Consider the following 20,618-nt stretch of genomic DNA (forward strand, 5'->3'; position numbering starts at 1 on the left):
GCTGGAAAACGTGGAAGTCATCAAGATTATCATTTTAAGCCCATATAATTCCCACCTGGTTGAGAAAACCACATGCTGAGGAGGTAGTACGTACAGTGGGGCCTTGACTTACGAGTGTCCCGATTAATGAGTTTTTCGAGATACGAGCCGTCTCTCTCGGCCGATTTTTTGCTTTGAGTTGCGAGCTAAAATTCGGGTTACGAGCCAGCTTCAGATACCCCACCGCTAGTGGGCCCAGCGAATGTCACAGTGAATGCCACAACATCAGCCCAGCATCACGTGTCTCACTCGTTCACTTCTTGATTTGACATACGAGTAATCTGAGTTACGAGCTCCGACACGGGACGAATTAAACTCGTAAGTCAAGGCCCCACTGTATAATACAGTGGGGTTTTTCTTCTTCTTTTAACATTTTTATGTAATATTTTAACAACAAAGGAATGTTACTAATAAAAAGAAAAAGAAGGAAAATAGGGTATATGCTGACCCAGGAGGCTTGGGCCTCCCACACCAGGCTGACAGAGAGGGGAGGTCTGAGCAGAGAAGGGTTTCCGACGGGAGCAGAGGTGAGCAGATTGGCACTCCATTCCACACACAACACAATCAGACTGTCTTTCTCAGCAGAAAGGAACAATCACCCTATTGTCCAACCTCATGAATGACCTGCAGAACCACAAAGCGGTAACAGTCAAGGCCAGAGCAGCAAGCAACTGGCTCTCCCACTTGTATGTTCTATAGTCTGCAATTTGTCGGCTTGTACACTTTGGTTTAAGGATTGTAGCTTGTGGACATAAATTGTATCGGCTGCCCCTGCCAAATCCAGGTGCCAGGATTACCTGGTCTCCCCACTGGCTCTGTGTTACAAAAACACACAAGAGCAAGAATGCCACACACACTAGGAAAAACCTAAAAGAAACTGGGGGCGGGGGAGGAGGGAGAGGCAGGGAGGTGGAGACTGCAAGGGAATTTGCTTCGTATACACGATTCCATTGCAGAGTATAAAACAGGGGTCGCAAGCTTTTTCTGTAGAGGGCCAGGCAGTAACTATTTTCAGCTCCCTGGGCCATTCAGTCTCTGTCACAAGCTCTCATGCTCAATTCATGGGACAGGGCCAAAGCAGCCACGCACGGTACATACATTAACGAACGGGCACGACTGTGTCCCAGTGAAACTGTTTACAAAAACAGCCTTGAACGGGATGCCGGCCACTCTCTCTAAAAGATCAATGGGAAAAATATCTTCATTCTGGGGTGAAGAGGAAATAAATGTTTTTTTAAAAAAAGAGTGGGAGCTGTAAAACCTTGGCTCAGAACTCCCACAGGGTCATTGTTGCTGCATTCTATTGGTCAAAGGAGGGCACGAAGCTAGTCTAGACTCGCTGGACTGGAGAAATGGACTCCACTCCTGACCAAAGGTGTGGCAAAGCCATGTTATAGGGGAGCAGGCAACAAGGACGGAGGATCTGTGGCCTTGTTTTGCAATATACCACCTGTACCTCTGAATCGTATATTCTACCATTTCTATGTAAAGGTGCATTGCGGTTTTCATGACTTAGTCTCCCTGCAGTCACATGGCAGATCCTGAAGGGTCTGGGGGAAGTGATCCTGGATCAAGGAAGACACACCCAGACACCTGTCACAAGTTGCTCCTCACCTGGGGGAACAGGGTAGGCACATCTCCAGGCGAATACGACTGGAACATACGCCCCGTGAGCACAGGGATTAGTCTAGTGTCTGTTTAGTTCAACTGATGGATCCCAGTGCACAGAAGAGGGCCTGGCCCACAGCAGACAAGCAATGAAGATCTTGAAATGAAAGGGTGAACGCTTCCTAGGGGTTCTGAACTGCAAATTACCGAGCAGTTCTGCAGTGGGAGATGAGGACCGTGTCTGACATCCGAGACCATGGTAAACTTGTGAGTATGGGTCATCGGAACTCAATTGTTTAGATGTCAGGGGCTACCAGTACTCAGGACTAGAGCAGAGAAACGATGTGCCCAGATGAATCCTCCGGAATGCCACTGAAAGCTTCTTGAAAAAAAGCAGAACGAAGTAGACTGTCTGCATCATTCCGACAGAACAATAAATGCTTTCAGAAGTGGGAATGTCTGCCCTTGTTAACATTATAGGAATGCGAATTGTGAGCAAGAAATCTGCAAAACACACAGTCCTCCACTCAACAATGGCGCTTCCACAGCACCAGGAACTGGAAACTGGGGGTGCACAGAGGACGTGCTTTGGACAGGAAGTGCAGTTAACGACGCTTGAATGCAGGGTGGTTAGTGTTGGAGGCCCAGGACCCCGGGCGGTTGCCTGACCCCCTTCCCACAGCGCGGAAGCGGAGGCCTCAGAATGAAGTGGCTTGTCTAAGGTCGCTCGGCTAGTGAGGACGGAGTTGGGACCCGGATTCAGGAGGTGAGACTGAGCGCTGAGCTCCTTCCACTGCGCCCTGCTGACCATCGTCGGCGGTATAAACAAGCTTTTGAATATAAGCAACTATAAACAGCAATTAGTCAGCGTCTTGTATTAGACACGATGACGTCACCCGAAGGCAGCTCTGTTCGTTGCGAGCCCATTTGACGCTCACCCTGAAACAGCTCCCGAGTCGCTGCCTTCTTCCCTTCCACCAGCACCACCCTGGGCCCCCTCAGGCCCAGACCATATCCTTCTAGAGCAGGGGTGGGCAAACTTTTTGGCTCGAGGGCCACAATGGGTTCTTAAACTGGACCAGAGGGCCGGAACAAAAGCATGGATGGAGTGTTTGTGTGAACTAATATAAATTCAAAGTAAACATCATTACATAAAAGGGTATGGTCTTTTTTTTTCAATAGTTTTATTCATTTCAAACGGCCGGATCCAGCCCGCGGACCGGTTTGCCCACGGCTGTTCTAGAACCTTCCAGCAATCTCAGTGCCACAACAATGTCCTCTCTTCTCCCAAAGCCCACCAAACATTCATGTTCATGTGCTGTTCTCGGCCACCTAGACTGTATGTTTGTCAGGACAGGGAGCATGATTTTCCTAGTTCTTTTGCACATTCCCACAGTACTAAGCAGCCATCTGACATATGCACATTTTGGCTAAGTGTAGTCAGAACTAATACTTACTGAATGATTTCCATGGGGCAGGCAGTGAGCTAAGAATTTTATGAGCGTTTCATGTCATTCGTCCCCAAACTCTATTATAAAGTATGATTATTTGTCCTTTGTCATCAGATCAAATAACTGAGGTTGTCTACGTTAGCTGACCTGCTAAAAGTCACACAACTAGGAAGGGTATTTGGAGCTGAGACTCAACCCTAGGACTATGTGACTCTAAAGTTTATGCTAAGCCCTGGTCCTTTCTAACTAAGACCTGCTGAGTTTGGAGGGGGGCCCAGGAAATGCATATTGGAAAATGTGCCAGGTGAGTCAGGGGCACACCAGGTTTGGGGGTTACTGCCCCACACTCTGCAACCCTAACTGATCGATCCTGCTTATGTTTTTCTGAAACCGAATGATAGGATGACCAGAACCTGACCAGCTCTCCTTGGGTGACCCGGGTCATACACACTGCAGAGTGCTGTCTTCTCTCCTGTGCTCAGGCCCTTCATGGACCCCTCCAGGGCCTATCTGGATACCCCCAGAGACCCGGGGGCACCAGGAAGCTGTTCCAGGAGCAGCATGGAGGGTCGACCAAGCCAGTCCTGACAGCACAGCCCGGGAGGGAGCAGAGTTCAAGGCTCCATTATTCATGGGGATCTCATGGTGATTAATGCTCTAGCCCCCTCCTTTGGGTATGGAATTTTTTAAAAAAAATGTTTAAATATACTTTTATTGATTTTAGAGAGGAAGGGAGAGGAAGAGATAGGAACATCAGTGATGAGAGAGAATCATTGATTGGCTGCCTCCTGTATGCCCCCTCCTGGGGATTGAGCCCACAACCCAGGCATGTGTCTTGACCGGGAATCGAACCACGACCTCCTGGTTAGTAGGTCGATGCTCACCCACTGAGCAACACTGGCCGGGTGCAACCATGTGCTTTTAATACATCCCCGAGTTTCTCCTTCATCAGGGGTCTCTCCTGCTTCAGTTACTGTTCCCCCTCAGCCGTTCTCTCCTTCGAGCTCTGCTCAGAACCCAGAACCCCTTTCTGCCCAGCACTGCTGACTCATAAAGACAGTACTAAATACTAAAACAAAAGACACAGAAATTGCAGGAAACTGAAGAAAAGCAGGGATGCTCTGTAATGGGTAGGTGTCCCATCCCATCATAGCCAGCCTCACTGGCTTCACCCCAGTTCACAGGAAGTCTTGGGATGTCCGTCAGCTCTTCCCCAAGACCTGGTATGACCTCGCAGGCCTGCTGCCTGTGCTCCCGGCTCCTGGCTCCCGCTGGACATCTGGTGGGATTAGTGGTCCAGACCAAGAGAAAGTCTCCCTACCCTGTCACGCAGAATAGGAGACAAAATATGGCCAGGAGGGAAATGAGACTGACCAGTAGCCAAGGGGGCCGTGGTTTGAGGAAGGGTTCTTTCAGAGCTAAATTTGAGTTAGCTCCTCAATTCTTTCTTCACGCGAGCATTCTGTTATTTCAGAGAACAGTATTTTGGAGACAGATACAAGAGTAGAAACCAGGTCCCGCTATTTCCCAAGCCCGTGTTCTTGTTTTTCAGAGTAAAGGGATGAAACAATTCTTACCCTATTTTCTTTTCTTACGTCTACGGTAAAAACCCGTAAAACCAAAAGCATTTCGTCCTCTCCAGGAAATCGGAACTTGTCTTACACTGGCCTTCTTTCCAACATACGTTCTCCTCCTTAAAGAATACAGGCCAGGCCAGACCAGATTCACCACTCCGACACTGGATGCTTACTCTTAGTTGTCCTAATTAGCCAACAAGGAAAAAAAAAAAATCACATTTCGGTTTTCCTTAGAACAAAGTTGAGCCTCACCTTCTCATTTTTTCCCGACTCTTGTGGGACCCGAGAGACAGTACTTTGACTAGAAAAGGTAAGCGTGAAAAGCAACTCAGAATCGAGAGAAAAAATTATCTGTGGTCACGCACGACCATTATCCTTACAGACAAGTTTACATCTGGAAGCTGGAGACGATGGAAAAGGATAGGAACGAGAATTCTGACTTGGATCGTCATCACATTCTGCGTTCCCCTCACTCTAATATGCCACCGGGACTGTCTTTGTACTCCTCCGCCAGATAAAAACAAGTAGCTATTGCCACCTTCCCTCAACGCCTGTGAAAACCCTTGTTAGAGAAACTGCAGACTGCGGCAGAAACCCTGTAAATGTCACACATTTTTAGTCCTTTTCTTTTCAGGGGGGTAATTTCCAAACCAAAATTAGTTGAAGCTACAATTTGGTTTGTGTTGAGTGGGCAGGTTCCCAGAGTCCTGCCAATGCTGCCTGTCACAAGGTAGCCAAAGTGCCTCATAAAGTAAGGCCCCTGGCCTCCTAACATACCAGCGATGCCCTGGTTTGAGACTTTTCAGTCACTGCAGACTTGTTTTTGTTTTTTTTTATAAATATTCTGTAGCAGGTTTTTTAAAAAGAAATGAAATGGGGAATGACAGACCCAGGAGAACTGCACTGAGTCTAAAATAGCAGCTGCAGGTGGTACTGGAATCCCTCGACTTTTCCTGTTAAGTCTGAGGGCAAATCTTCTGGGTATTAGAAGCCCAGCCATCAACCGTCACTCAAGAATCAGAAGGCAGGATGCTGGAGTTAGAAAAGATAGTGGTTGTCCAGCCAGCATGGCTCAGTGGTTGAGCACTGACCTATGAACCAGGAGGTCATAGGTTCAATTCCCGGTCAGGGCACATGCCCGAGGTTCCAGGGTCAATCCCCAGTGTGGGGCTTGCAGGAGGCAGCCGATCAATGATTTTCTCTCATCATTGATGTTTCTCTCTCTCCCTTCCTCTCTGAAATCAATAAAAATATATTTAAGAAAAAGCAAAGAATATGGTCACTTGTTTCTGTAGCTCAAGCAAAAAGTATAAATTAATAGTAAATAGAGACCCCTGAAATTTAGGGGGGGAAATGGTTGCTAACTGCATTAACTTTGACAGGCTGAACCAGACATGCTTTTTGATTGCAAGATACATATAATAAATAGACCTTTTCATTCAAAGTCAACATGTTCTTCTAACAGCTCAGCAGTCCAAAGCCACCTTACTCAATACCTTTCTCATAATAGCGGAGCAAGCGAGGTCTGCCCGTGACCAGGAATCTTACAGAGCAGCAAGAACTGTCCTCAACTACATACAAGGGAAAACCAATCCCCGGAAACATGGGTAGGGACTGGTTCTCTCACAGAGCAAGCCCGCCTGGAGAGCTCTCCACACAGACGGCGGCCCACCCCAGAGTGCCGACTCCGCACTTCTGCGGCACCTGAGTGCTTGCCTTTCTAAGGAGTTTCCAGGTAACAGTGGAGTTGCAGGAGGAGGGCTCTGAGAACCACTGCCCCCAGGAACACTGCAGTACTTACCAAGCAGTGAGGGGCCACCACACCTTCCAGGTGCTTCACCCCACCTCACACCCCAATCAGTAGAGTCACATACTTGGTGAAACGCCCTGCATTAATACCTGAGTGGGCTATCTGACAACTTGCTAATAAAACATTCTAACTTGGAGGCCTCGGAGCATTCGAACAATTATGCACGGCCATCTCTCGTCTAGGGAGCCAATTTCCACCTCTATACGGTCACTGAAAATTTCTGCTGGGAATTTCCAACAATCCCCTTTAAATTTTGGCTTGCTCCTTGTCCTGTCCCACTCAACAATCTCCCCAAACCCTCCTTTCTCAATAAGCCTGTGGGCCAAGATCTTCACTGGCGCACAGTAATGACCTGCCCCTGACCAAGAATGGAACGCACCACCTGTGTTAAAAATAGCAGTGGCCATTGCCTGCATTTTCCAAGGCTTCTACAACTGACGACCCGGATGCGTGCTTTGTGTTTGTGGGGGTCAAAGGTATGTGTTTCATGTAAGCGCCCAAAACACAGAGTTTCATGCTTTCTACAACGTGCATCGCAGCACAACGCGTAATAAAGGCTCTGTGTTGATAATGACCTGCAGCCACTCTCCGTTATCAGGGAGCCCCTCACACTGTATCACAAAGCAATTCCAAGATCTGTTTCCATGACAACAGCAGCATCACACAGGCAAGAGAAGGAAGAGGGTGCAGAAAGGCTCTTTTGAAATTGTTACCAAAATGCATATCCAGTTTAGGAGACTAAAAGCAATCTTCTGGGCATGAGATTTGAGGTTGAATTATTTTCTTTCTTGAATGTATCCTCTAATGTGGCTATTTTAAAACACCTAATAGGAATTCATTCAGAACACTGTACATACCACCCATCTGCCAAATTTCAAATCTAAAATTAGGTTACCAGGTTCATCAATTTCCCTTAGAAAATTGTAGCAGAAACAGACCAAACCTCTCCGATGGCCAGAGCAGCGGAATGCTGCTAGTTCAAACGCTATGGTAAATATACGGCATTCCTTCAACAGCTACAAGCTTATAGGGAACTCCCCAAACCACAATTTGTTTCTGAAAAAAATTAAAATTGGAAATATTTTATGAGGCAGGAGTTCCTTCAAATGCCCATCAAACCATTCACCAAGTCACATACTGAAAACAATGCAGAGCGGTGCCCATTTTCACTCAGTCTCGTGTTAACACATACGAGAGGGGAAATGGCATTTTCCCTTTCTCCTGTGTTGGCTATTCTCTCACAGATGAGGCGAAACCAAAATGAAACCCCAAACAACTCGAGTAACCTCCTCCCTGCCTCACACGTTGACCCACCCTGATTCTTCATTCACCGATGACCACAGGAGAAAGGGCCCACGGACTACAAATATGCTGGAATGGCAGCCGGAACTGGGGCCTATTTTGTTTGCAGCCACTGGGAAGCAAGGTTCCTTCACCTACGTGTGTACCGGGTTATTTTTGAAACTTGCCTTGTTCTTCTCTGTTTATTCTATTTCCATAAACCACAGCGAAGCTGGCAGCTCTGTGCTCACGGTCCCTCTGAGCACCGTCCCTGCCCCGCAGTCCACGTGCTCACCGCGTGCTTCGTGCACGCAGCCCCCAGGGGTGATTGTCAACCTCATCACAAGCATGGAAGCCAGACGCTGAGAGCAGAGGGCGCGTGCACAAAGAACTGCGTACCATTCTTATTCTCAGTGACCACCCCTTCTGCTGAAAGGCTGCCGCTGGCTCGAGGGACACAGAGATGCTGTATAACATGGAGGTTGACTCGAGCAGGACGTCGCTGATCTCTATTCATGTGCTTGTAACTCAATGGTCACTTCCTGAGAGCCCAGACTGAGAGTTAGCACCGGGGATGGGGAGGTGAGAGACAGGTGTGCCCTTCAGTGCCACTCCAGACCATGACGGCTACAGTGGCATCATAAGTGTCTCCGGAGAGGCAGCCCAGGGAGAATGGGATGGGGGAAAGGAGTCCGGGGATGGAGAGGGTGGTCAGAGAGAAGAGAGGCCAAATGTGATTGTTTAAAAATATCCATTTTTATTGATTTCAGAGAGGAAAGGAGAGGGAGAGAGAAACAGCAATGATGAGAGAAAAGCAACCATTTCACCATAGTTATGAACTACACGGACTAATACAAGCTCCATCGTGCTAATCATAGGAATAGCTTTAGGTTAAGCTTTTGCGTCATAGAAGCATTTTTCCCACGTCTTTATAATCATCACTCTTAATGCCTGCTCACTTTCCATCACACTGATGAATCACAATCAACTTAACAGCTCCCTGCTGAGCAGCAAGAATGTGCGTAGACGACACTGGTGGCTACGGAGGGAAACCTAACGAGGAGAAAGTGCTCTCAGGCCAATATCCGGCCACGCCACACGTTAGATGCTGATCCCATTAGATCAGGGGTCCTCAAACTTTTTAAACAGGGGGCCAGTTCACTGTCCCTCAGACCGTTGGAGGGCCGGACTATAGTTTTAAAAAACAACAACTATGAACAAATTCCTATGCACACTGCACATATCTTATTTTGAAGTAAAAAAACAAAACGGGAACAAATACAATATTTGTATTTGCATGTGGCCCGCAGGCCGTAGTTTGAGGATCCCTGCATTAGATGAACATTATTCTCAAGGTTTTAAAGTGACACTTGTCCCACTTATCCAGAATGGCTGCTACCCAGAACCTGGCAGTGATGAGGTCTTCTAAGGTGGATTACAGATATGCTACTTATAAGTGAACCTTACCGGCCACATATTCTTTTTTTTTTTTTAATTAAATCTTTATTGTTCAGATTATTACATTTGTTCCTTCCCCCCCCCCCCCCCCCATAATTCCCCTCCTCCCAGTTCCTGCCCCACCCTCCGCCCTTACTCCCCACCCACTGTCCTCATCCATAGGTGCACGATTTTTGTCCAGTCTCTTCCCACATCTCCCGCACCCCTTTCCCCCCCCAAGAATAGTCAGTCCATTCCCTTTCTATGTCCCTGATTCTATTATAATCAACAGTTCATTCTGTTCATCAGATTATTTATTCACTTGATTCTTAGATTCACTTGTTGATAGATGCATATTTGTTGTTCATAATTTGTATCTTTACCTCTTTCTTCCTCTTCCTCTTCTTAAAGGATACCTTTCAGCATTTCATATAATCCTGGTTTGGTGGTGGTGAACTCCTTTAGCTTTTCCTTATCTGTGAAGCTCTTTATCTGACCTTCAATTCTGAATGATAGCTTTGCTGGATAAAGTAATCTTGGTTGTAGGTTCTTGGTATTCATCACTTTGAATATTTCTTGCCACTCCCTTCTGGCCTGCAAAGTTTCTGTTGAGAAATCAGCTGACAGTCGTATGGGTATTCCCTTGTAGGTAACTGAGTTTCTTTCTCTTGCTGTTTTTAAGATTCTCTCTTTATCTTTTGCTCTTGGCATTTTAATTATGATGTGTCTTGGTGTGGTCCTCTTTGGATTCCTTTTGTTTGGGGTTCTCCGCGCTTCTTGGACCTGTAAGTCCATTTCTTTCACCAGGTGGGGGAAGTTTTCTGTCATTATTTCTTCAAATAGGTTTTCAATATCTTGCTCTCTCTCATCTTCTGGCACCCCTATAATTCTGATGTTGGTACGCTTGAAGCTGTCCCAGAGGCTCCTTACACTATCCTCGCATTTTTGGATTCTTTTTTCATTTTGCTTTTCCGGTTGGATGTTTTTTGCTTCCTCGCATTTCAAATCATTGACTTGATTCTTGCGCTCCTCTGGTCTGCTGTCGGGCGTCTGTATAATATTCGTTATTTCAGTCTGTGTATGCTTAATTTCTAGTTGGTTCCCCAATATAAGATCGAGGGTCTTATTAGTTTTCGTGTAGATCTCATTAAGTTTATCGGCAGCTTCTAAACAGTTCTTGAGAGACCTTAAAAGTGTGGTTCTGAACTCTATTTCTTCCATTGACAATTTTGTCCTGTTTCTTTGTCTCCGCATTTTGTTATGCTTCCTTGGTGCACCCCCTAGTAGTCTTTGTTCGCAGTCTTATAGATAAATCTTGATTGTTGTAGCTAATTCCAGGGAGGGTTTGACCTCCAGGCCAAGTGGCTATGAGAATCAGCTGTGTCAGCAGTGAGAGAACTTCTGTCCTCTAGGGAGGTGCTAATCTGGCCTTTGCCTGAGGCTATCCGGCAAATGGTTCTGCGCTGGGCTTGGGCGGGGCGGGTCGCACAGGATCAATAGGGTGGGCCAGAGAGAGCAGTTATGGCAGCTCTCAGTCCTGTCCCAAGGGGCTCTGCCTCTCTGAGTCCCAGCACCCGCTGCAAAGCTGGGAGAGAAAGCTGCCCTCGCTCTGACCGAAGCCAGACAGTCCCGCTTCTCCCGTTTGAGTCTGGGTCCCTAAAGACTCGCCCGGATCTGGTGCTCAGAGTCTGCGACTCCCTCCCGATTGAAAACAACAACCGAGCCCTCCGCCGCCAGCCCGCTCCGCGCACTCCGCACCTCAGAATTTGACTTCAGCACTGCGCCTCCTCTGAGTGTCCGTGTGCGTTTCTCTTTCCTCCTAGTTGTAGGACTTCCACTCAGCCAGCGTTCCTGTGGTTCTGGGTGATGTCCCTTCCGTTTTTTGGTTTCACTTTTGAAGTAGTTGTTCAAAGCAGCAAACTCCGGCGTTAACCTATGCCGCCATCTTGATTCTCCCCACATATTCTTAACATGAAGATTATGAGGAACATGAAACCCCATTTACTAGAGTTGGTTTCTTGACACATGAACTTTTTTTTTTTTTAATAGAAAAGGGACAGTACATCTCAGTTTGCTTATAAGCTAGGAGACCACTTCAGATCCTACATTTCCTAACTGCGAACAGGGACAGCACTTATCACAGGCTATAGGTAAACTGGTTTTCAAGCATAAAGCCAGCCCAAACAATATAATGATACATTATTTACAAAAACCTAAGGCAATGAATTCCAGTTCTAATGGGAAAAAAAGAACTGGAAAAACAAGCCTAAAACAACTGTGTGTGTGTGTGTGTGTGTGTGTGTGTGTATGCACCAGTGTTATAGAATGTAGCTTTTAATAAAACCTTGACCTAAATGCCAGCAACTTCAGCCCTAGCTGGTTTGGCTCAGTGGATAGAGCATCAGTCTGCGGACTGAAGGGTCCAGGGTTCGATTCCGTTCAAGGGCACATGCTGGGGTTGCGGACTCGGCTCCCGGTGGTGGTGGTGGTGGTGGTGGTGGGGGGGGGTGTGCAGGAGGCAGCCAATCAATGATTCCCTCTCATCATTGATGTTTCCATCTCTCTCTCCCTTCCTCTCTGAAATCAATAAAAATATATTTTTTAAAAATAAAATAAATAAATGCCAGCAACTTCAGAAAAGAATTTGGGTGGGAAGAAGAAGAAAGTTATTTCATTGAGAAAAACAACTACTATCTTCTTCCTGATGTTCAACACACACATTTAAACATATACAGCTGCTGTATCACTCCGCAAAATTCCTATTTACTAGAGAAAAGCAAGGTCCAAATACAATGACATATTTAAACACTGGGTCAAGGCTTTACATAAAAACATTATCCTACTTTTCCCCATACGTTTCTAAAATACAACACACTTTTCCCCAACCTCCGCAGTCGATCAGGAATTTTAAGGAAACTTTTGTGCATGATCTTAATTCCTAATCCCTGCCTCTTTGGGCTCAGTGACAGAAGGCCCTTTTCTATGTGTTTTATCTAACTATTTTGGTTAACATGGTGATAATTAAAAGTCAACGTATATTTTAATTATTGAGGTTTCTGATTTATTGAGCTTGAACTAGGCCACGATGCTGGTGCAGAAATGACAGCAGTGCCAGGGTAGAACTAAGAAGAGTTTCTACGTTTTAACAATTTTCATTTCTTCTTTCCTGTGACCTCCTTCTGTGTTGTCTCGAACCATAGCAAAAAGATACTGCATCTCTTATTACTGCAGTGCTGAGGTCACTGAAGTTATAAAACACAGTTCAGTTTCTGTTTCTTGGGAAGTCCTGCTAGCTGACCGGCAGTCTAGTGAGCAAGGAAAATGAAGAGGAATTTTGCACACAAGTGCCGAACTTGTATAACCACATGACTTCATCGCCGTGACCTCAAAAAAGGAGGAATATCTCCTGTATCATTTTCTTGCAGTTAATGTGCGAGCGCAGCATCTCTAAGCTTTGAGGGTTAGAGGTAGAGATGGTCTAGGAGGGATGGAGTTATAATGCTTTACCCACGGGGCAGCTGTTGTTTATTCCTGATGAACTCGGGTGACTTATTTGTTCGGCTGAATGATATCATGGCTGAAAAAAAATAATTCATTAGCTAAAGGAGAAGCAATTTCAACCTAATAAATCAGAAATGCTTATTTTTTTTATAGTGAACTGAAATTTGACTCTGATACTGTTCTATATACAAAACACAAGTTTCTTCAAAGCTGCATTACAGAGGCATTTAGGATGTCAACTACTTCTTAAAGACTTGACATTTGGCTGTAGTATCCATATGTGGGTAAATTTTTTTATGGGCCTTAAAGATGAATTTGAGAAAAAAAAATGAAAGACTATCAGGTTCTGTTAAATTGTATATGTATCTTGCTTAAGTTTTGTTCATTCATGTATAACCACCCAATTACATGGAGGGGGGGAAGATTATGAAGAACAACATGCTGTGGGTTTCTGTTTGTTTTGAAGATACATCCAATCACACAGTAGGCCTTGGGTTTAACTGGCACAGCTAGTTTATTAACCCTATGGTAATACGTTATAATCATAGAAAATGAAAAATCTCTATGGAACCTTGGACATTTCCTTTCAGTTATATTATTTGAAGGAAACAACCAAACAGGACCCTGTAAGATTTTTCATGTCTCTCATGAAAGTAACATGCCGTCGCCCATCCACCCATCAAATATTAATTGAGCACTTACTATGTGCCAGTTCTAGGTTAAATAGAAGAGTTAGCACAACTACGTCCCTGCTTTCATGGTGGTGGAAGAAGCAGACAATCATGAAACAACAAATAAAAAGTATGGTGTAGGTGGGATGGGGCTGTGCAGGGCATGGGAGGAGGAAAGACTAATAGACAATAATGAGGGGAGGGCCATCTGAGCAGAGACTGGAGCAGTGTGATCGGGCATCCTCTCTCTGGGAAGGAGTTGCAGGCAGAGGAACCCGCCAGTGCCAAGGCCCTGAGACGCAAATGAGCTTGGCGTGCTCTGCTCCCGGAAGTGGACGGGGACCAGGTCTGTCACGATGGGCCTTGTTGACCAAGGGAAGAAGTTCATATTTTATTCTAACGGTCAAGGAAAGCCCCTAAAGGGTTTAGACACAGCAGGGCAGTCCTATGATCTGCCTGATACATGCAAAGAACAAAACAAAACAAAAAACGCACTCTGGCTGCTGTGTAGAGGATACACGGTAGGAGACAAGAGCAGGAGGGAGCAGCAAGTTAGGAGGCAACTGGGCAAACTGTATTTTTGCAGAGGTTACTTTGTTGCAGTCTCCCATCACTTGGCTCCTGGATGAACAGGCGCTTACTACGTGAGGATACGATGGAATATAGGCCAACAGCTCCTAACCGGAAGTGGGCATGTGGACTGGCAGAGAAGGTCTGCCTCACCTAGGTATGCGATTCCTTTTTAAATTTTCGACTTACCATTGGCTTCCCCATTCTAGTTCTGCACATTAAGTTATTCTAGATTACAGATTTGTAATAAAACACACACACACACACAAACACGTGATTAGAATGAATTACCTTAGCCTTGGTGCATCATTCAAACTTAGCAAATGCTCAAGAGAGCAGCCTGCCTTCCTAATCTTAGGAACTGCTGTGTTCAACTCCTCTTCTTTTTCAAGCTTCCCTGGCCTTTTGTGATTAATTGTAGTAACGGGGGAACGACCTGTTTAAGAACAAATGAGTCATGATACAGCTTAATATCTAGAAACCTACAATCACCCTCCTCCACGGAGAATATCACTTCCAAGTCTGAAACTCTCCTGCTTTAAATATTCCTACCCCGCCTTAATGCTACAAAGCTTCCTGCCCTGAAAGAGAGTGGGGAGGGACAGGCTAGGGATCTGCAAAATGCAGAGAGCACACAACATGCAGACTGCCGCCTGAAAGGCATTTGTCTTAGGTGGGTTTATAACAAAAAAACCCCCACAAAACCTCGAGCAAACTTGTAGCTCGGGCTCCCAAGGAGTCGGGCTCCAGTGCCAGGCTCCCCAGGGGGCATTTCAGCATCGGTCCTCAGGGGCAGGCTAATTTGATTATTTATACATCAGCTATCTGATATTCCTAAGTCACTTGTAGGGGTCAGGAAGAATAAATAAGGAAACCATCCTATCCATTTTGGATCCCAACCAGTCCAAAGGCTGTTATTGTCCAGATCCACCATTTTTTAAACTCCAAAGAAATAAGACAATGGTTTCAAATGGCTGCTGTGAAAAGCAGGCAAGCCGGCCATGTGGATCCCACACCATAATGACGATGTGGACGAAACATCCACTCCCGGTGCTGGGGCAGTTCAGTGACATCTCAGGTGCAGCGAAAACTACTCAAGTAACTGGAGTCCAGATGAAAACAGCGGGAGATCAAATTAGGTTATCAGACCTTCACCCGCTCGTTCTCTTTGGTTCAACAATATGTTTCCAGCGCCCATTCTGTGCCAGGCGATGGGCTGGGCTCTTTGCTTTTAAAAGGAAAAGACAGGATCTGCTCACGGAGCATCCACTGCGCACGTCATGATTAAGCAATGCAACAACTTAAGAAAACACACAGGCATTAACTGAAAGGGCCTGAAGGCTACTGAAGGCTCTGCACGCTTCACGCACAAGTCCCTTTCAAACCTGATGTCAGAGACGGTTCATAACTTTCACAAGAAAAATCACTTCCTGCCAAATCCTCTGACCTCCTCTTGGACCCGCGACAGCACTGCCCACCTACTCACGCCCCTTTTCCAGATCTGGCTCCGCCCGACTTTTGGCTGCTTTCCCCAAACAATCCCCACGCTCTCAAAGGCTGACAATTTGCCAAGAGGGAGGTTTTGAAAAGAATGTGCTTCTGGCCTTCCGTGCTATTCTAAGAGTGGAGTTCCAAAGATATTTGTGCAGTGACAACCTCAACTGTGGGACTGAGCTGAAAAGCCCCCAGGGTCCCGTGAAAGCAGGCCTTTGGCTAAACTCTGAAGCCCCTGTCATCAACCACACACACTTCTCACTGGCTAAAACTTGGAGCGGGGGTGGGGTGAAGGGGTGCTCCTCTGCCCGGCTGTCTCCCCAGGCGCATCGTCAGCACTGCGGCGGACGAGGGGGGCACATCTTTGGGGCTATTTTTAATTCCAAGCTAAATTAATTTGGTGCAAAAGTAGCAGGAGTCCCTTCCCCTTGTGGGACATGCTTCTGCTGCTGCGAATCTGGTGCATACAAGAGCCCACCCTCCGGGGACGGAATTAGCACAGGAGATTTTGTTAGGCTTATTTCCCTGAAATAGCTTGTTTTTAAGGTTTCCCGTGGTGCCGCAGCCCGTGAGGAGTGGTACTGGGTGGGCAAGCACAGGGGTGGTTTCAGGACCTGGTGAGTTCGTCCGCGGAGGTGCCCCTCGGGGGAGCCCAGAGGACTGCGGTTTCTCTCCCAGGTGTTCTTCCCACAGGGCTTCTTGCAAAAAATGCACACACATGCAGCCTGAATAAGTACAAAGGCAGTGTTTATTAAAATACAGTTCATTTCCAAAATTGAGCCATCAGCTTCTAAAGTGCACATACATTTTGGGGGACAACCTGTATGTGTCACCTGAGTTTGTGTGCCACTGGATTAACAGCATTTGCCGAGAGATGTAACTCCCTTAAGCAGGGGAAACACGAAAACACTGGTCTGTTTGTTTGTAAAAGGAAATTTTGAAAAGAACGATAATCCATTTTAACATGTCACCACCTTCAGAAAGCCTTCCCGCATTCTTATTCTCCCATTAGATGCTCTCTCTCCCTCCAACTCAAAAGCATTTTATTTCTTCGCCACGTATGCAGCTAGCAAATTCAAACTCTTTTTAAAGGATGTCCTTATTGATTTCAGAGAGAGGAAGAGAGAGAGAGAAATAGCAATGATGAGAGAGAAGAATCATTGATCAGCTGCCTCCTGCATGCCCCCCACTGGGCATTGAGCCCACAACCCGGGCATGTTCTCTGACCCAGAATGGAAACATGACCTCCTGGTTCATAGGTCAACATTCAACCACTGAGCCACGCCGGCCGGGCCAAATGCAATCATAATTATTTGCCTGCTTCGCTCATCCTTGTGATATAAGAGAATGTACTGGGAGGGCAGGAATGAAACTGTCTTCACCTTCACATCTTCACAGCATGAAGTCCTTAATACCTATTTAGTGATGGAATGGAATTGAGGGCTGAGAACAACTTTAAAGACCACTAAGTTCATCCTTCATATTTATTTAAAAAAAAGAAAAGAAAAGGAAAGAAAAGAAAGGAAAAGAAAAGCGAGGCCTAGGAAGGTTTGTGGTGACCTACCTGGTAGGACAGAACACTCAGTTCCCACGCCAGGGCCCTCCTGAGCTCCCTCTGCTGCACTGCAAATGCCTCGTTTTTAGCACCTGCACCTTTTACAAGTCTCGCTTTACTTTGTCAGTTCAAGAGTATAAAAACCTTTTGGGTGTAACTGTGTTTGCTCACAAAACTGTCTTATTTCCATAGTAAAGGTAAGAGCACACTTTGAGAAAATAGATTTGCTAATTAAAATTATTTCCAGATTTGTTTTAAATGTGTTGAGTTTTGTTATAAACGAAGCTTTGAAATGTTGAATTTTAAACAATTTAGCAGCCTTTACATATTATTATTATTTTTTTAAATTCAACTCGTTTCTAAGACACCAAAAAGAACTTGAGAGCAGAGAATCCTCAAGACTGTCGTGAAGAACAGAAAGCAATTTTGCTTTCCGGATGTGCAGCCCTCCACAGCGTCCAGCTTCACAGCAGATATTACTTTTGCTTCGTGGCAATGTGTGTGTGTGTGTGTGTGTGTGTGTGTGTGTATGTGTGCATGTGTATGTATGCACATTATGGCTTTAAGAGCAGGACTGACATTGGTATGACTCTCTGAAAGGGCCACTTTGCAGCTTTCCTCTCTTAAGGCGCACAGATGATGCTTAAAAAAAAGAAAGTCTGCATCTTCAGGACTCACCCCACTGCTCACCTCCACTCCTACACTCACACACAACTGTCCTCTCGATGTCCTACTTCTCAGATGAAACATGTCCAAGGTCATTCCCTTGATCAGCTTTACCCATGGGCCCCAAATAGGCTCTCCCTTTGGGCCAGAAACCCGGAAGTCTTTTTCAACAGCTCCATCTCCCTGATCCCACAAGGGCCAAGAAGTGCTGATTCGGCATCCTGAGTGGGTTCACTTGTCCCTCCCTGTTGCCTCCGCCAACTCCAAGCTCTGTCTTCTTGCCCTGAGAGCAAGGGCTCTGTGCTGGTTCTCCATCCACGGATGCTTCCCCAGTGTCACCTGCACATCCAGCTCACTTCCTACCACGCTCATCTTCTACAGGCAACCAGAGCCACCTTCACAGGCTGCAAACAGGATCATGTCATTCCTAGGTTAAAACCTCTCCCTGGGTCCCCACTGTTCCCGAGACTGTGTTCAAAATGCTAACCAGGCATCTGACGCCCAGCCGCTTCGGTTCTTTCATGTACGGGAACTCCTCCCCACTTCAGGGAGTTCCCACTTGATCTTCCCTTTATCAGAAACAGGATTCTGCAAGGCTCCTTATGCCCCAGCATGCAGGCATGCACACTACCTTTTGCTGCCCATCTCCTACTTACCCTGGGAGCTTGGCTTCAATGCCATTTCCTTGGGGGAAGCCTTCTTACTACCTAAAGTAGAGCCCTCAGGTAGATGCACCTGTATCCTATTTTAATTAGTGATAATTTAATCTCTATCTTCCCCCATAGTAAGTTCTCCATAAGGTGTATTTAACCAAAAGAATGAAGAGGGAAGGCGGAAGGAGCAGGAGGAAGGGGGTCAGGCAAAAGCTGTGTAGAGCCCTGTACCTGGCACTCCCTCCCCAAACCCCAATTCTTGATGGGGCTGGAATGAGAAGAGACAGAGACAAATGAGCAGTGGGAGATGGAGCTGAGAATAATGAGCAAGAAGGTGACAGGACCACCTCATGACGCCTCAGGCCAACTTTCAGAAAAGCTGCTGCTCTTCATTTGCACCCATTTTATAAAAAAGTGCCCCAAATGGGGGCATGGATGGGGAGCATGGGAAAGGTAGGGCGGTGACACTCCATAGTTTTCTGTATGAAGGCAAGTCATTCAACATGTCCTGGCCCACGAGGACATACAACAAGATCATCTCGGAGGTCACCTCTGGCTCCCACGATCTGAGAGTCCTTGTGGGGATGGTGGTGGCTCAGAGCCGGGCACCCACGCTGTGCTGCCTCCACCCGCATCCTCACCGAACGCAGCAGGTTCCCACACGCTGAGGGGCTCACGGTAAGTCCCTTCGGTACATGTACCAAAACATGCAATGCTGAGCTGCTCGGAGCGCCCAGCCCATGAATTCGCCTTCTTCTGGGAAGGGGAGAACCCAGCCCTGCCCCCACCGCACGTGCCCCAGGGAAATCAGTTTCCCGGCGGGCACCAAAGCCACGGGTAGAATCCCTTAGAGCACGCAATGTAAGCACCAGTGACTACAGTGACCCGGGGAAGGCAATTCAGAGTAGACCGGCCTACACGTCAGGCCTCCCACGCAACACTGTTTTCTTCAGTTACAATATTACTTTCCGTGTAACAGCCCAAGGCTCTTTCCGCTCCATATATGGGGGGCGGCGGTGGGGGCAGGGGACGGCGTGAAGGAGGCTTATAGTTGTATGCGAAACAGAGTTTATTCCTGTCGTGTTATGTATTCACTATTGCATTATTTTCCACACGAACAACTGCAAACCTACTTTGCCCCACCCTGTTTCTGATGCCCCACTCTCCTCGGCTGATCCTGTCTTGGGCGCACAGACGCTGCCGCAGAGGTGCTCCGTGGAGACAGGCAGACGCACAAGGCGGATCAACACCACGGCGGGTTCACCCCCGGCAGATGTGAACTTCCTTAAATCAACAGGAGCATTTGTAACCCGTCATGAAAGGCAGCAAGGCTCTCACGATACGAACCAGAAAGAGTGTATTACGTGGGCCAAAAGCAATGACAGGCCCATCAGTAACTTGAAGGGCAATTCGCGGAAACTGTATGTGTATAATGCATCTTCGGGAAAAGCCGCATTGTGTTCGGGGAAGCTACTGCTAGTGGAGTTAGTCCATGTGGCTGCCCAGAGGGGAGGACGAAATTCTCCTTCAATCCCCACGTGGTCCAAACCGGGCTCAGAGGACTGCACATCTGTTCATCAGCACAAGGCAAACAGCACGAGACTAACTGGAAAGTCTTCCCATCAGAAGGATGGGCCCCAGAACAGCTGTACAGGCATTAAAAACATTCAAGTTGGAAATCGCATGGACATCGAGCAATAGTTCCCAGGTTACTTACATCGGTGTCGGGTCCCTTGTCCGCACCCGGACAAGAAAAAGTAACGAATTCATGGCACCTCTTGTGAACCACAAAACAGCAAACTGGGGGAGAGAAAAGAAAGTGAGAGTTAGAATAGCCTGGATTTAGTATATACAAGCGTCCGACACGGGCTACGTACTGCTAGGAGTCCATTTAATTTCAGTGCAGCCAGAACCTCAGACACCAACCAGACATTTCATTCAGGACTCAGCCACATTTGGTATCGATGAGACTCACAGATAACAGAATCATAGGACGCCAGCCCTGACCAGGCTGGTGATTCCCAAACCGCCATGCCTGCTGTTTGCAGTTGAGGACAAGAGAGCCAGAGACTGTCACACAGTGTCTCAAGGTATAAACCCAGGATCGAAATTTAAATTACTTTGCACTGTCCTATACCAACACACTCACGCTCATGTACATGTTTATAAATGTCACAACCTGTAGGTGACGTAAACTACAGAGCGTTTATAACTATAAATAATACATGGATACCCCCAAATGTGGGCTACAGAACTCCCTGAGCAAAATTCTGAACTGGGACACTCATGAAGACACAAACCCAGT

The 20,618-nt window shown here is 46.7% G+C and overlaps 1 protein-coding gene across 4 annotated transcripts in view; it reads right to left on the minus strand.

The window, feature by feature from the left end:
* Positions 1 to 20,618, minus strand: part of PRKCA (protein kinase C alpha) — a 286,668-nt gene that overhangs the window by 142,472 nt on the left and 123,578 nt on the right. For all 4 annotated transcript variants that reach the window (XM_059670054.1, XM_059670057.1, XM_059670056.1 and 1 more), the window contains one exon: positions 20,031 to 20,113. In XM_059670054.1, the coding sequence (XP_059526037.1) occupies positions 20,031 to 20,113 (83 nt within the window). The remainder of the gene's footprint in view (positions 1 to 20,030; positions 20,114 to 20,618) is intronic.

The sequence above is a fragment of the Myotis daubentonii genome, chromosome 16 (genome assembly GCF_963259705.1).
Source record: "Myotis daubentonii chromosome 16, mMyoDau2.1, whole genome shotgun sequence".
NCBI classification, from domain to species: Eukaryota; Metazoa; Chordata; class Mammalia; order Chiroptera; family Vespertilionidae; genus Myotis; species Myotis daubentonii.